The sequence below is a fragment of the Aedes albopictus genome, chromosome 3 (assembly GCF_035046485.1).
Source record: "Aedes albopictus strain Foshan chromosome 3, AalbF5, whole genome shotgun sequence".
Classification (NCBI taxonomy): Eukaryota; Metazoa; Arthropoda; class Insecta; order Diptera; family Culicidae; genus Aedes; species Aedes albopictus.
This window is the reverse complement of record NC_085138.1, coordinates 301599431-301613254: the sequence shown is the minus strand read 5'-3', so window position 1 is coordinate 301613254 and position 13824 is coordinate 301599431. Positions and strand designations below refer to the sequence as shown.

General features: G+C 45.1%; 2 protein-coding genes across 4 annotated transcripts in view; one reads left to right on the top strand and one right to left on the bottom strand.

Annotated features, from left to right (window-relative positions):
- LOC109418606 (nyctalopin-like) overlaps window positions 1–13824 on the top strand; it is a 473642-nt gene that overhangs the window by 73357 nt on the left and 386461 nt on the right. For all 3 annotated transcript variants that reach the window (XM_062842278.1, XM_062842277.1, XM_062842279.1), the window contains exon 2: window positions 3109–3498. The gene's annotated coding sequence lies outside the window, so the exon portion shown is untranslated. The remainder of the gene's footprint in view (window positions 1–3108; window positions 3499–13824) is intronic.
- LOC134290787 (uncharacterized) overlaps window positions 47–13824 on the bottom strand; it is a 41705-nt gene continuing 27927 nt past the window's right edge. Inside the window, exons 5-6 of the mRNA XM_062857988.1 lie at window positions 194–199; window positions 47–132 (exon numbers count right to left, since the gene is read on the bottom strand). Of these exons, the coding sequence (XP_062713972.1) occupies window positions 47–132; window positions 194–199 (92 nt within the window). The remainder of the gene's footprint in view (window positions 133–193; window positions 200–13824) is intronic.

Below are 13824 nucleotides of genomic sequence, written 5' to 3'. Positions count from 1 at the left end.
AGAATTTTCAATAGCACAGAAAGATGCGATTGCGATGGTGCTGATGTCATTTGACCGGAACAGGATCGAAGCCGTAACGGGATCGAACGAATCCGGGGCGAGGAATGACAGCTGCAGCCGGTTGAGCTGGAACTGGAACAAACAAACGTAGTAAGAACGACGTAAGAAAACATTTTCGGTACATTTTACTTACCAGTTTCTTTGAGAGAATGGTTGCAACGAATCATGATATTAGTTGCTCAGATTATGAAATTATGATTCGTGATCATGATTTCAAAAATGACAAATCTTTATGTTTTATGATTTGTGAATCATAAAAACAGGATTAGATTTGTTTCCGTGTACGACAATACGACTGCACACCCAGCCAACCACATATCGTAAATCATTGTATAGAAAAAAACGTTTATTTGTTGACAATGATTGCGTAATATCGCATTTTATGTCAAATTAAATTTCAATTGCGATTTTGTTTCATATAGTCGTCTCCGATCATAAAAGGTGCGAGATACTATCGGTAGAATCGCACAGAATCGGATAGAATCGTGGAAAAACATACATTCTTAGTGTCAAGCTGCAAGTTCGGTAACATCGTACATATATATGATTTCTTTGAATCATGGAAATCGTCGCTTCAGATCGTATACGAATCTGCTAAATCGAGCTTGCTACCTAAGGGTATGATGAAAATCGGTAAAATCGTATATAACTATAACAATGTTGTATATTGATCGTTTGCGGCACACTTGCGTCGTATACGAAGTGAACGAAATCTTAGAAATCGTATATTCATTTTTACAGTCGCATTTGATTGTTACTGCACTTCTAATAATCGAATCTTAATTTCGGAAATCGTAAATGGTTTTGTTTACATAGTTTTATGATGGAGAAAAAGAAAAAAATGGTATTCATCACAAATTTATATTTTTGTTGTTGTTGACACATTCTAACCATGGTAGCAAAAATTTAAACCAAATATATAGGTTTTTATACTATTCATATACAGCAGATGACTTACAATATGTGATGTATAGATTCCAACAACGGTGTCAATTCCGGGCCTCTCGCACGGCACCACTTTTGGTGCCACTCAATGCACAACAACAACGCTTCCACCACAAGTCTCGCACCGTATCATGCTAATTTTTATTCGTTTCATGCCATTCACTTTGAACTCTCTATTTCCAACTTGGCAATATAGCCAATAGAGATAACGCGCAGTTTTCATTCAAAAGACCTAAGTCCGATTCCCACCAATTGGTTTCTTTTTCAATTTGAAAATCTTGAGTTGTATATCGGTACACTCAATCGTAATAAGATCATGCATAATCGTATATTTGGACGGAGAAAATCGACGAAATCGTAGAAATTTTCGAGAAATCGTAAAGCATGTTGGATGGAATCGTAGTCATTGGATATATGAATGGATATGGCCACTACTTTAGTATGTATATGCCTGTTTCGTGAATTGAATACGAATTCTTTGGTGCTATATATGTGTGACTATTTCAGTTGCAATTTCGATATAGCAACCAAATTGCTGGCTGGGCAGAGCTATGGAAAATCTTGAACAAGTCTCCGGGAACCTCATCAGACGGATGAAAGCGAAGGTGGACGGTGTAAAAAACTGCGTGAGGGTTTCGGCCGATCTGTCTAGTTCGTTTGAATCTCGCCAGAGACTACGACAAAGTGATGGACTCACATACCTGGCTGTTCAACATCGCCATGGAAGGTGTTATACGACGAGTCGGGTTCAACAACCGGGGCACGATTTTCACGTGATCCGGTCAATTTATCTGTTTTGCGAATGACAGGAGTGTTGCTGCTAGAACATTTGGAACGGTGGCAGAACTGTACACCCGCCGGAATCGTGAAGCAGTAAAGGTTGGAATGATGGTGAAAGCTTCAAAAACGAAATACATGTTGGCTGGACAAACCGCGAACGACCAGGGAGGGGAAGCCTAGGCAGTAGTGCCAGTGTTACGATGGACGGGGTTACTTTTGAGGTGGTGGAGGGGTTCGTCTATTTCGGATCCTTATTAACGGCAGACAACAACGTTAGCCGTGAAATACGAAATACTTCATCAGTGGAAGTCGGGCCTAGTATGGGCTTCACAAGAACCTGCGAGCTCAGCCCATGCCGTAAATGTGCGAGAATCAAACTAAACATTACCGAGGTAAGCTGAGTTCGTTTCGTGTTACGGTCCAGCCTTTTTTCATATTTTCGTCATGGAAATTTTCTTGACTTTCGTGAGCATCCAGTACGATCATGTCTGCTTAAACGGCATTCGAATACGAAAATTGTCAATTGAGGGAAACATACTTTAAGTAAAACATAAAACAAAAAGCTGATAGGCAGGCTATGCTCCCGTTCCGCCATCAACAAAGTCTCATACACGAGACTGTCGGACCAGCCTGTCTATCCATCGGGAATCTCCTACTCCACCCAGATCAAAATTAACCCATATTCCCAAAACAATCCTCAAACTTCCTGTTGACCGACTTAAAATCACTTTAGTGACGATGAATGGTAGATGGTGTGCAAAAAGTATCAACCCTTTCCCACCATCATGCAACCATTCCCACATTCTCCCGCCCATTTCCCTGATGGTTCCACGTGAGGTGGTTCTTCCAGCCATGAACCAACCTCGAGAAATTATAGCCACCGAAAAGGTCGTTTGAACTTTCGTTTGCCGGAAAATTCGTCCTCTTTTTTCGACGTTGTTGGCTACAGGCCGGCCGGGTCGCCACAAGTTTACCTTAGAAGTTCCGCTTTTCTAGGTCGACTGGCACCGACCGTGGCGGTGCGGTGGTGCTTGTCGGTGCTCGAGCGACTACGGTGAGGTGGAATGGCGGCAATGATGGTCCTTTGCTTTTCAATTTTCCGATCCTCAGGGTGGCAAAAGGATTTGGTGGATTGTGCCGGCGACGGCGGTGGCGGTGATGGTTGTTTGCAAACAGCACTAAACGGCAAAAGTGCACACGCCAACGACCGCCGCCGGCCGTCGAAAGCACACGAAAATTGAATTCTTTTTTATTAAATTAACTGTTTTGCACTCACTCTTCTTTCATGCTGGTTCACTGTGTGTCTGTGTTTGTTTTTTGCAGAAACCTCAACCCAACAACCCCGACCGGAAGAAGCCATTGACGACGACTGCGACAGCGGCGAAGGTGGAACGACTTGAATGTTGCGCGAGTGTAAAACGCGAGGGGACTGCAGCCCAGTCAAAGAAGTTGGAACCGTTGTGAATGATTGGATAATTGGCGTCAGTGAAATTAATTGAGGTGAATTCACGTCAGCGGACGGTTCCGTTGCAGGTGGAATAATTTTTTGTTACCAGACCGTGAAATACCGATAAACGTTGAGCAGTGAAGTTACTTTAGAAAAGAGTCGTGCGATCGAAAGTTATTTTTAAACCAATCAAGAACACGTTAGGAGGACACACGAAACGTTTTAATCATCGTTGGATGAATTTGGTCGAATTAAATTACTCGAAGGTAAGTAAGATTTTTGAAACACTTTTTTCTTTTTATTTATTTTTAGTTTTTGAAGGCACTCAAAACTTTCTCTGAGTTTAAGTAATCAGATCGAAATGCATAGGTAGCTTGTGACCTCCAGTTATATTATGGACAAGGCCCAAGTAACACACTTGTCACCGAAGAGTCACGGCGGCGCAGGTTTTTGTTGCGCAGAAGTCACTGTGACTTACTTCTAACAAATAAACACTTACTTGCTAGAAGTAAGTCACAGTGACTTTTGCGTAACAAAAACCTGCGCCGCCGTGCCGCTTCGGTGACAAGTGTGTTACTTGGGGGTTCATACTCACATACATCATACATCTATGTTTTATCTAGCTATAGGTTCCAAGACTGCCTTAAAATAACCGAGAACTCCCGGGAGTATAGACCAACGGATCTACCAGCATTAGCAATGATATTCATGCTAGCGCAGCCTTATGCAGCTGAAGCTCACTTGAAAGTAGTGGGCTTCGTGGCCGAGCGGTTAGCGGCGTCAGTCGTTTAGGTGTCTCGTAAGCTTCGGAGTGTGGGTTCGATTCCCGCTCCAGTCGGGGAAAACTTTTCGTCAAACGGAAAATTCTCCACTGGGCCACTGGGTGTTATATGTGTTGTCCGTTGTCTAATGTTGTAATGTTCAGTCTGTAGTGGCCACAAGGTCGAAGACGCTGAAATTCGGAAGCCACGTAGAATATGCCTGCAAAAGGGCAAGCATGGCGATAATGGCATTGTCAAAGATAATGTCAAACAGCTCGGCAATAGTCTCGAGTAAGCGTAAGCTGCTCGCGGCAGTAGCAGCGGTCTCCATACTACGGTATGGCGCCGCTGCATGGTCGAAGGCGCTAGTGGTTAACCGAAACGTGAAGTGACTTGAGAGTACCCACAGGCTGATGTGCCTTAGGGTGGTGAGCGCATACCGTTCGGTCTCAAAGGACGTGATGCATGCGGGCATGATGCCCATAGCTTTAGTGGTGGCAGAGGATGAAGAATGCTTCGAGCGACGCGGCATAAGAGGCGCGAGGCGTGCTCTTTGAATGTCCACGTTTCGTGGAGCAAAGGTCGAGTATGCAGGAGGTATGCGGTAGAGATATCACACCTGACAATATTGTTGAAAGGATGTGTATGGGGGCGGACAAGTGGGACTCTGTTACTTCCACGGTTTCTCGAATCGTACTTGAACTACAGAGTAAATGGCGAGCCGAACAACAGCTAGTTGAGTTGGCCCCCCTTCCTCATCCAGGAGCTTGAGTTCAACGGGTAGTCTAAGTACTAGCCAGGACCCGAGCCTCCAGGGGAGAGTGAACAACTTAAGGCGGTAGCTGGTGGAACGCTTACTATTAGAGTGTACTCATGTACGGTCCCCCCCTTCTCGAAGTCATCCCTAACGGGCGTACCGCGAAGGTAAGGAAGAGAGAGAATGAGTTTTTAGTGGGTCGATCCACATCACCCGAGGAACCACCTCCCAAGCAACACACATGTTATATGAAAGTTACGGCATCACAAGTTTTGGTTGTATAGAAGTTTATTTTACGTTATTTAAACACAATGTTGAAATTACGTCAAATAAACTTCTATACAACCAAAACTTGCGCTGTCGTAACTCTATTATAACATGTGTGTTGCTTGGGCTCATGGGTATCTGTTGCAGATTTTCTCATTCTATAAAAAAAAACAAGGTCGAAGACGGTGTAATTGTCTTTAAAGTCTATAAACCCCATACATCTCCCGGGAACTCGTCTGAAACCACTGAAACGCCATAAAGCACCTTAAGTACATTGAATTGAAACGCCTCAGAGGAAGCTTGTGAAGCTCCCGAAACCCCCTGGGAAACCCACTAAAACCCCCTTGAACTGCTCTGAAATGCCTTGAAACTTCCCTGAAACTCCCCTGACACCTCGCTGATGACCTGAAGGCCTATAAAGCCTCCAAAGCTACCTCTGAAACTTAATGAAACGCCCTGAAACACTTCCGAAACCCTTTTTCAAGTTTTCTAAACTTCACTTTATAATTTCAAAAATTCGAAAAACTCAAAAAAAAACTCCAGAGAACTCTTCTGAAACCCGTTAAAACTCCCTGAAACGACTTGAATCACTTCTAAACCCCCTCAAGGGCTCACCTGAAAGCCTGCAAAGCCCCTTTAAACCACCGGAAGTTACTCTGATCCCAATTAACGTTTTGATGGCCCAATAGTCTTGTAAAGGTTTGTAAAAGTTTTGAGAACCGTCATAAAGCCTAATACCTTTTATTTTGATTTAATGATGGTCTTAAAAACCTCTTCTAGTCTATTTGACTAAAACATATTACTTGGGATGCCCCTTGAATCCTCCCGAAAACCCTTTGGAATGCCTTGAGACCACTTTAAAACCCCTCTGGATCCTTCTAGAACCTCTCCTGAAACCCTTTTAACTCCTTGAAACCAACGATAACTCCCTAAAAGATACACCTTGAAGCGTCCCTGAGATCCTTCTTAGACCCCCAGTGAAACACATTGATATGCCTTGAAACCCCTTTGAAAACCCCCACTCCACCCTAACGATTTCCCGAAAGCCCCTGAAGTCCTCGGGCACCCCTCTGAAATCGACTGTAAATGCCTCTGAAATACCCCTGAAACTCTCTCGAAAGTCCCCCGGAATTGCCCTTAACCCCTTTGAAACCCTGCATGACTTCACCTTAACCCTCTAACGCTCAGCGATCTTTGTCGAGATAAGAAGCCTCGAACGCCCAGTGATCTTTTCTGAGATACACTCAAACCTCCATTTAGGTCGAATCCATTTAGGTGTTCAGAGCAGTTGAAGTGTTTTAGATTAGGGATAATGTTGGTTTAAGTGAATTAAGTTGCCAGAGGATTTAGGGGGAGTTTAGGGTATGCTCAGGGGAAGCAATGAGGGTGGATGGGATTGGTTTGGGACTGATTAAGGTTTCCTTTGAACTTTCTTGAGCATATGTCATCGAATCTACATGCATAACTTGTGTGGTTAAATGATTGAATAAAATTCATGCTTACACAGCCTCATGCAACTTTGTGCTGACAAGTGGTGAATTCAATGTTCGTTTAAGAGTTTTTTTTTATCTGTATTAACGAGATTTTTAGCCCTAGGCTAGTTCATCTCGGGACCCACGCTTTACTTCCCTTCCGAAGGAAGAACTCACATTTTTGCGAGTTTGTCGGGAGTGGGATTCGATCCCAGGTCCTCGGCGTGATAGTCAAGTGTTCTAACCATCACACCAGGTCCGCTCCACATTCGTTTAAGAGTCTTTAAGAGCTCCCTTGAGTATAGGTCATTGGATCTACAATCGTAAACAATTTGGAACGTCTTGAATCTCTTATAAAACCACCTGAAACTTTTAAGAAAAGCTTTAAAACGTCGCTGATATCTCCCTGAAGCTTATGTAAGAGCTGTGATCCAAAATGTAATTTCAGAAACTGAAGGCTCCCTTACCCCCTCTCAAAATCCCCTGGAATACCCCTCGAAATTCCCCTCTGACACTATGTAACGCAACTGATACCTTCAGAAACCCCCAAAAACGCGTACGTAACGCCTGCGTAACGCCTCTGAAACGCCAAAAATTATCTGAAGCTGTCTGAAATGCCTTCGAAATCACCCTAAAACCTCTCGGACCCCATGTAACGCAACTGGGATCCTCAGAAACTACCAAAAACGCCTGAATAACTGCTGAGGAATGCCTCTGAAACTAACCAAAACCCTCTGATGCTTTCTGAAATGCCTGCGAAATCCCTCTAAAACCCCATCGGATCCCATGTAACGCAACTGAGAGACCCTTCGAAACTCCCCGAAAATACCCATGAAGCTCAACCAAACCCCCTCCCGCCCCCCCCCCCCCATCGATGCAACCCCTATGACAAAACCCAAAACCACCCCCCTTCCCCTGCAACTCCCATGAAATCCCTCTGAAACTCCGCACAGTCCCTTTAAATTTCCAGGCCAGTCGCCCTTCTTTACTTCTTTTCAATCTTCAAATCCATTGAAGTAATGAACTGAATCCTAAAAAAATCTATTGAGGCAGTCCCGACTTGTTACCTAAATGGAGGTTTTGGTGTAGTAACTTTAGCGATAGCCTTTGGAGAAATGAGGCTTGCTGGAAGGCTAGTGTCTCCCCTGGTCATTGAAGAGGCCAGGTATCAGGTATCAGAAGGCCGGCTCCAGAGGCACGTTATCCTCCATTTGGGACATTTGTGCCATCGCCATACATATAAGCCTATTTCATCATTTACCTGGGGGAGAATGGGACAGGGGATGGAATGGGATTAGGAAGGTAAGGTGATAAGGTGATGAAATAGGAAGGGGTACCCTAGAAGAGGGAATGAACGCATAAGCGCAACGAGAGCTCATAGCCCATACCACAACGGGTTTAATCAGTGCCCTGAAAAGGGCACTGTAAAACGCATAAGCGTAAAGAGAGCCTATAGCTCATTGAAGGTAGCTTGTGACTTCATGCGACTTTCAATATGACATTGAAAGGCACGGCATCGAAAGCATCCTCAATATTCAAGAAATCACCCAAGCAAAACCTACGTTTGATCGAGTACTTTCTTGAAAACATATACAACTTTGTGTAAAAGAGTCACTGTGGACATCCCAAATCGGGAGGCATGTGAGTTCACATGAATAGGCATGTCAGCCAGACGAACATCACAGATGTGATAATCGGCAATGCGTTTCAAGCATTTCAGAAAGAACGAGGTAACCAGATAAATCTGAAACTCATTCCATCTTTATACAACGCACGCACCCTTTCGGGATAAGACTGTGGAGTGATTTCACGCCATGAAAATATCCCATAGAAAACTACAAAAGTTCAAAACATGTTTGAAATACTCAAATCCCTCTGGAGGAGATTTGAATTAAGCAGAGTTTTTTAGGGCCCACTAAGTCGATTATATAGCTATAATTCTCAAGCGGAAGCTAGAGATTCGTAACTATACAAAAGAATGGTTTATCCGAAGATATTTTGAACTTGAACAGATCAGAGTTCCATTCAGGAATACCTCTTGCAGTCCGCACAGACCGTAGAGGAAAAGCTTCTTTCAAAGCAATAGTTATGGTATACCACAAAAGAAGGGCGTTGTAGGTACAAACCACAAGGAAACTCTTTTGGAGTAGCAATGGAAGCGAGTTATCCACAAAATGTGGTCGCAACCAATTAGTACAGGTTCCCTAGTTCGTTGAGCAGGGACGCCTGAATACACAAATTTTGCGAAGGAACACTCAAAAGTGCAAAGAAGGTCAAATGGAGACTCCTCATCTGACACATGACATGCCAATCAGTCAACTCATGACAAATTCTGCTCATGCAGAGACTGGTTAGGTGCAATTCTATTTTAAGTTATCCATGAACTGTACTACCTAAGTAATCCATCAAACTGAAGCATCTAAAATTAATGTTTGAGCTACTTCAGGTGATGTAATCATCGTAGCAATACTGCCAAATATCAGCGAAAATATGATGAATACAAGAGCTTGCTTGAAGGCATCCATAAGGAAAGGTTGAAACATACTGTTAACGTTATTCTAAGATATAGCATGCTCGAGGCACGACACTTCATTTATAATGAAAGAAGCAAAACTGGTTTCACAAGGTAACCTATACAGAAGTTACCCTACGAAAATGAGTTTTTTGAATTAGAGCCACTTGGGCCACGCAAGCTTTTTACGCTGAAAATTGATCTGAGGTTTCCTAGCCGTAGCCACTACCCAAACTAGACAGGATTACACTCTTCACAATCACAGCACAAAAAGGAAACATCAACGACAAACCAAATCGGTGTCAATTGAAAAACGCCAATGGCGAAAACGCATTAAGCGAAACCGTATAGGTAGTAATGTAAGCTAATTTACAACATTTGAATAATCTCGCCCTTATTTAGCCTCAAATTTGAGACTTAAGAAGGGTAACTGATTATCTCGGAGAAACGCAAGGTCCACTGCACTATTGCTCCGGTTAGCGCAGAAAGGGCGTAATACTGTGGAGGACGCCCTAATTCTCCACAGGCTCCGTTTGTGGTTAGGTTTTTATTAGACCCCCCTAACCATTCATTCCTTGGCACGGTAAGCATAAAGCCGCATAACACCATGAATTAGAGGTCACCTGTTTAGTGGACTCTTACCACTGGATCAGGCGATCCGTAGTATTATTCTTAGCCAATTGAGACAACCGCTACCGACACTACACAGCTATCTAGGCTGATTGGGAAAAGAAGTTAACATTGATGGTTAACTTCCAAACGAGCCCGAACAGCCGACCTGAGAGACCCTTCGAAACTCCCCGAAAATACCCATGAAGCTCAACCAAACCCCCTCCCGCCCCCCCCCCCCATCGATGCAACCCCTATGACAAAACCCAAAACCACCCCCCTTCCCCTGCAACTCCCATGAAATCCCTCTGAAACTCCGCACAGTCCCTTTAAATTTCCAGGCCAGTCGCCCTTCTTTACTTCTTTTCAATCTTCAAATCCATTGAAGTAATGAACTGAATCCTAAAAAAATCTATTGAGGCAGTCCCGACTTGTTACCTAAATGGAGGTTTTGGTGTAGTAACTTTAGCGATAGCCTTTGGAGAAATGAGGCTTGCTGGAAGGCTAGTGTCTCCCCTGGTCATTGAAGAGGCCAGGTACTCCCCGACATTATTAAGTACACATTTTCCCCAGCAGATGGCATCAACAGCCATTGCCAGCGTCATCGCGCTCGAACTGTGTACAACAAGTGAGGTTTTGAAAGGCGTGGAGTAGTTAGCACAAGTTGACAGCTTTCGTGTAGTAAGTGCGGAGTCTTATGACCCGTACTTAAAGAGCTATACGATGATCAACTACTTGATTCTAAAATTATCTGCTAGGTGCCGCTAGTGGATCCTAGAAATTCTTAAATTTCTGTATCTCAAGAATCAGACTGCATAGAAGAGTTTTGTCTTCCGAAAAGGTGAACAAGACATCAAGAGCTATCCGATGGTGATGGTCTTCAGCATAGTTAACAAGAGCTATTCCATGATGAACAAGCTGATTCCAAGTTTATCCAGCAGAAGTTTTGAAGTTTTTTTTAATCTCGATGTTAATCCACAAAAAAGAATTTTGTCTTCGGCAAAGATGATAAGAACATCCTGATGTATACCATGATGAACTAATTGATTCCAGGTTCATCCGTTAGGTGTCGCTAGTGAGTATTAGAATTCTGACCTTCTGGCACGGTAAAGGCTGGCACAGTGAATTACACCTCTTGTAAGGTCCTTCAGGGCACGGTAAAGGCTGGGTATGCTGCGCAATTCAGATCCCATTGTGATCCACTAACCTCTGCATAGCAATTCCTATCCCTACCTCCTCGTGGCACCGGCCGGAAACTATGAGCAACCTTAGGGAAGATCGGGTAACCTACCCCTGTGGGAACTTTGGTCGTAGGCCGATAGGAAAGGGGGAGGGGCGTTGCTTCGGCAAACCTGAGCGTCTGTTCTCCAGGAGGAGCGACTCACAACAGCGTCTGATCCCCATGTTAGGGGCGGATGATCTACGTCCGAGTGCCAGGGAAGGACTCTAACACGGGGGTGAATCTTCGTCACGAAAAGCACTGTTCGATGGATAGCTCAACACTAGCGAACCTGGTGGTGGAAGTCAAGCTTTTTCCTACAGCGAGCATAGGGAGACGACGTAGCACGCTTTGATTATTTTTTTCCCCCATGATAATTCATTCCAATCTAGTTCTCCAAGTGACAATTTCACTACTTCCACCTCGAAACTTCAAATTTGTTCGAAGATACACATCTGCTCTGTGACTCTAAGCTCAACTGTGCACTATGGTCCTCCGGAAAGTAAGGGGTTGGTGTCAGGCCCTACGAGCCAGCCATAAAAAAACATTGTAACGGAAAATCAGCAACAGAATAATACGAACCGAGACCAACTGTAACGACCCCAGCGAACAAAAAGGACTTGCGATTGGAAACACGGTACGTGCAACTGCCGATCTCTCAACTTCATTGAAAGCACCCGCATACTCGCCGATCTACTGAAGGACCACGGGTTCGACATCGTAGCGTTGCAGGAGGTGTGTTGGACAGGACCCATGGTGCGAAAGTTTAGAGGTAATCATACCATCTACCAGAACTGCGGCAACACACGCAAGCTGGGAACAGCTTTCATCGTGATGGGTGATATGCAGAGGCGCGTGATCGTTTGGTGGCCGATCGACGAAAGAATGTGCAGGTTGAGAATCAAGTGCCGATTCTTCAACTTCAGCATAATAAACGTGCACAGTCCACACTCCAGAAGCACTGATGATGACAAGGACGCATTTTACGCGCAGCTCGAACGCGAGTACGATCGCTGCCAAAGCCACGACGTCAAGATCATCATATCAGAACTGAACGCTCAGGTAGCCCCGGAGGAGGAATTCAGATCAACGATTGGAAAGTCCAGCTCCACCAGCTGACGAATGAAAACGGCCTACGACTCGTCGATTTTGCCACCTCCAAAAACATGACCATACGTAGCACCTTTTTCCTACACAGTCTCCACCTGGAGATCACCACAGCAGACAGAATCCCTAATCGACCTCGTCCTGATTGAAGGACCTCACTTCTCCGATATTATCGACGTCAGGACCTATCCTGGCGCCCATATCCACTCCAACCACTACCTAGTGATGGTCAAACTGCTCCCAAAACTCTCCGTCATCAACAATGTACGGTACCGGCGACCGCCACGATACAACCTAGAGCGACTGAAGCAATCGGATGTCGCCTCAGCATACGCGCAGAGTCTCGAAGCCGCGTTGCCAGACGAGGGCGAGCTCGATGAGGCCCCTCTAGAGGACTGCAGGAGTACAGTAAAAGCAGCCATCAACGACGCAGCCGAGAGCACCATCGGGTACGTGGAACGGAATCAGCACAATGAATGATTCGACGAAGAGTGCAGAACGGTTTTGGAAGAAAAGCACGCAGCGTGGGCGTAATGCTGCAGCAAGGGATCCGACAGAACGTGGAACGTTACAAACAGAGGCGGAAACAGCGACCCGTCTCTTTCAAGAGAAAAAACGCCGCCTGGAAGAAGCGGAGTGCGAAGAAATGGAACTGCTGTGCCGGTCCCATAAAACACGGAAGTTTTACCAGAAGCTCAACGCATCCCGCAACGGCTTCGTGCCGCGAGCCGAAATGTGTAGGTATAAGGACGGAGGTTTCTTGATGGACGGCCGGGAGGTGATCGAAAAGTGGAAGCAGCACTTCGATTAGCACCTGAATGGCGTGGAGAACGTAGGCACGGGAGACCACGGCAACGGAGGAAACGACGACGCCAGTGCAGCGGAGGATGGAAATGAACCAACTCCCACGCTGAGGGAAGTTAAGGATGCCATTCGTCAGCTCAAAACCAACAAAGCAGCTGGTAAGAATGGTATCGCAGCTGAACTCATCAACATGGGCCCAGAAATGTTGGGCACCTGTCTGCACCGGCTGATAGTCAGGATCTGGGAAACCGAACAGCTACCGGAGGAGTGGAAGGAAAGGGTAATCTGCCCATCCACAAGAAAGGCGACCACTTGGAATGTGAGAACTTTAGAGCGATAACTATTTTGAATGCTGCCCACAAAGTGCTATCTTAGATCATCTTCCGTCGTCTGCCACCCAAAACAAATGAGTTCGTGGGAAGTTATCAAGCTGACTTCATCGACGGCCGGTCGACAACGAACCAGATCTTCACCGTACTGCAAATCCTCCAGAAATGCCGTGAATCCCAACGCATCACCTGTTCATAGACTTCAAAGCGGCATACGACAGTATCGACCGCTCAGACCAATGGAGAATCATGGACGAAAACGGCTTTCCTGGGAAGCTGACTAGACTGATTAAAGCAACGATGAACAATGTGCAAAACTTCGTAAGGGTTTCGGGTGAACTATCCAGTTCATTCGAATCTCGCTGGGGACTGCGACAAGACAAGGTGATGAACTCTCATGCCTATTTTTTAACATCGCTCTAGAAGGTGTGATGCGACGAGCCGGGCTCAACAGCCGGGGAACGATATTCACAAAATCCGGTCAATTTGTGTGCTTTGCGGACGACATGTACATTATCGCCAGAACATTTGGATCGGTAGCAGAGCTGTACACTCTTTTGAAACGCGAAGCAGCAAAGGTCGGATGGGTGGTGAATGCCTTAAAAACAAAGTACATGCTGGTAGGCGGAAATGAATACGACCGGATCTGTCTGGGTAGTAATGTTACGATAGACGGGGATACTTTCGAGGTGGTGGTGGAATTCGTTTACCTCGGATTCTTACTGACAGCTGACAACAACGTGAGCCGTGAAATT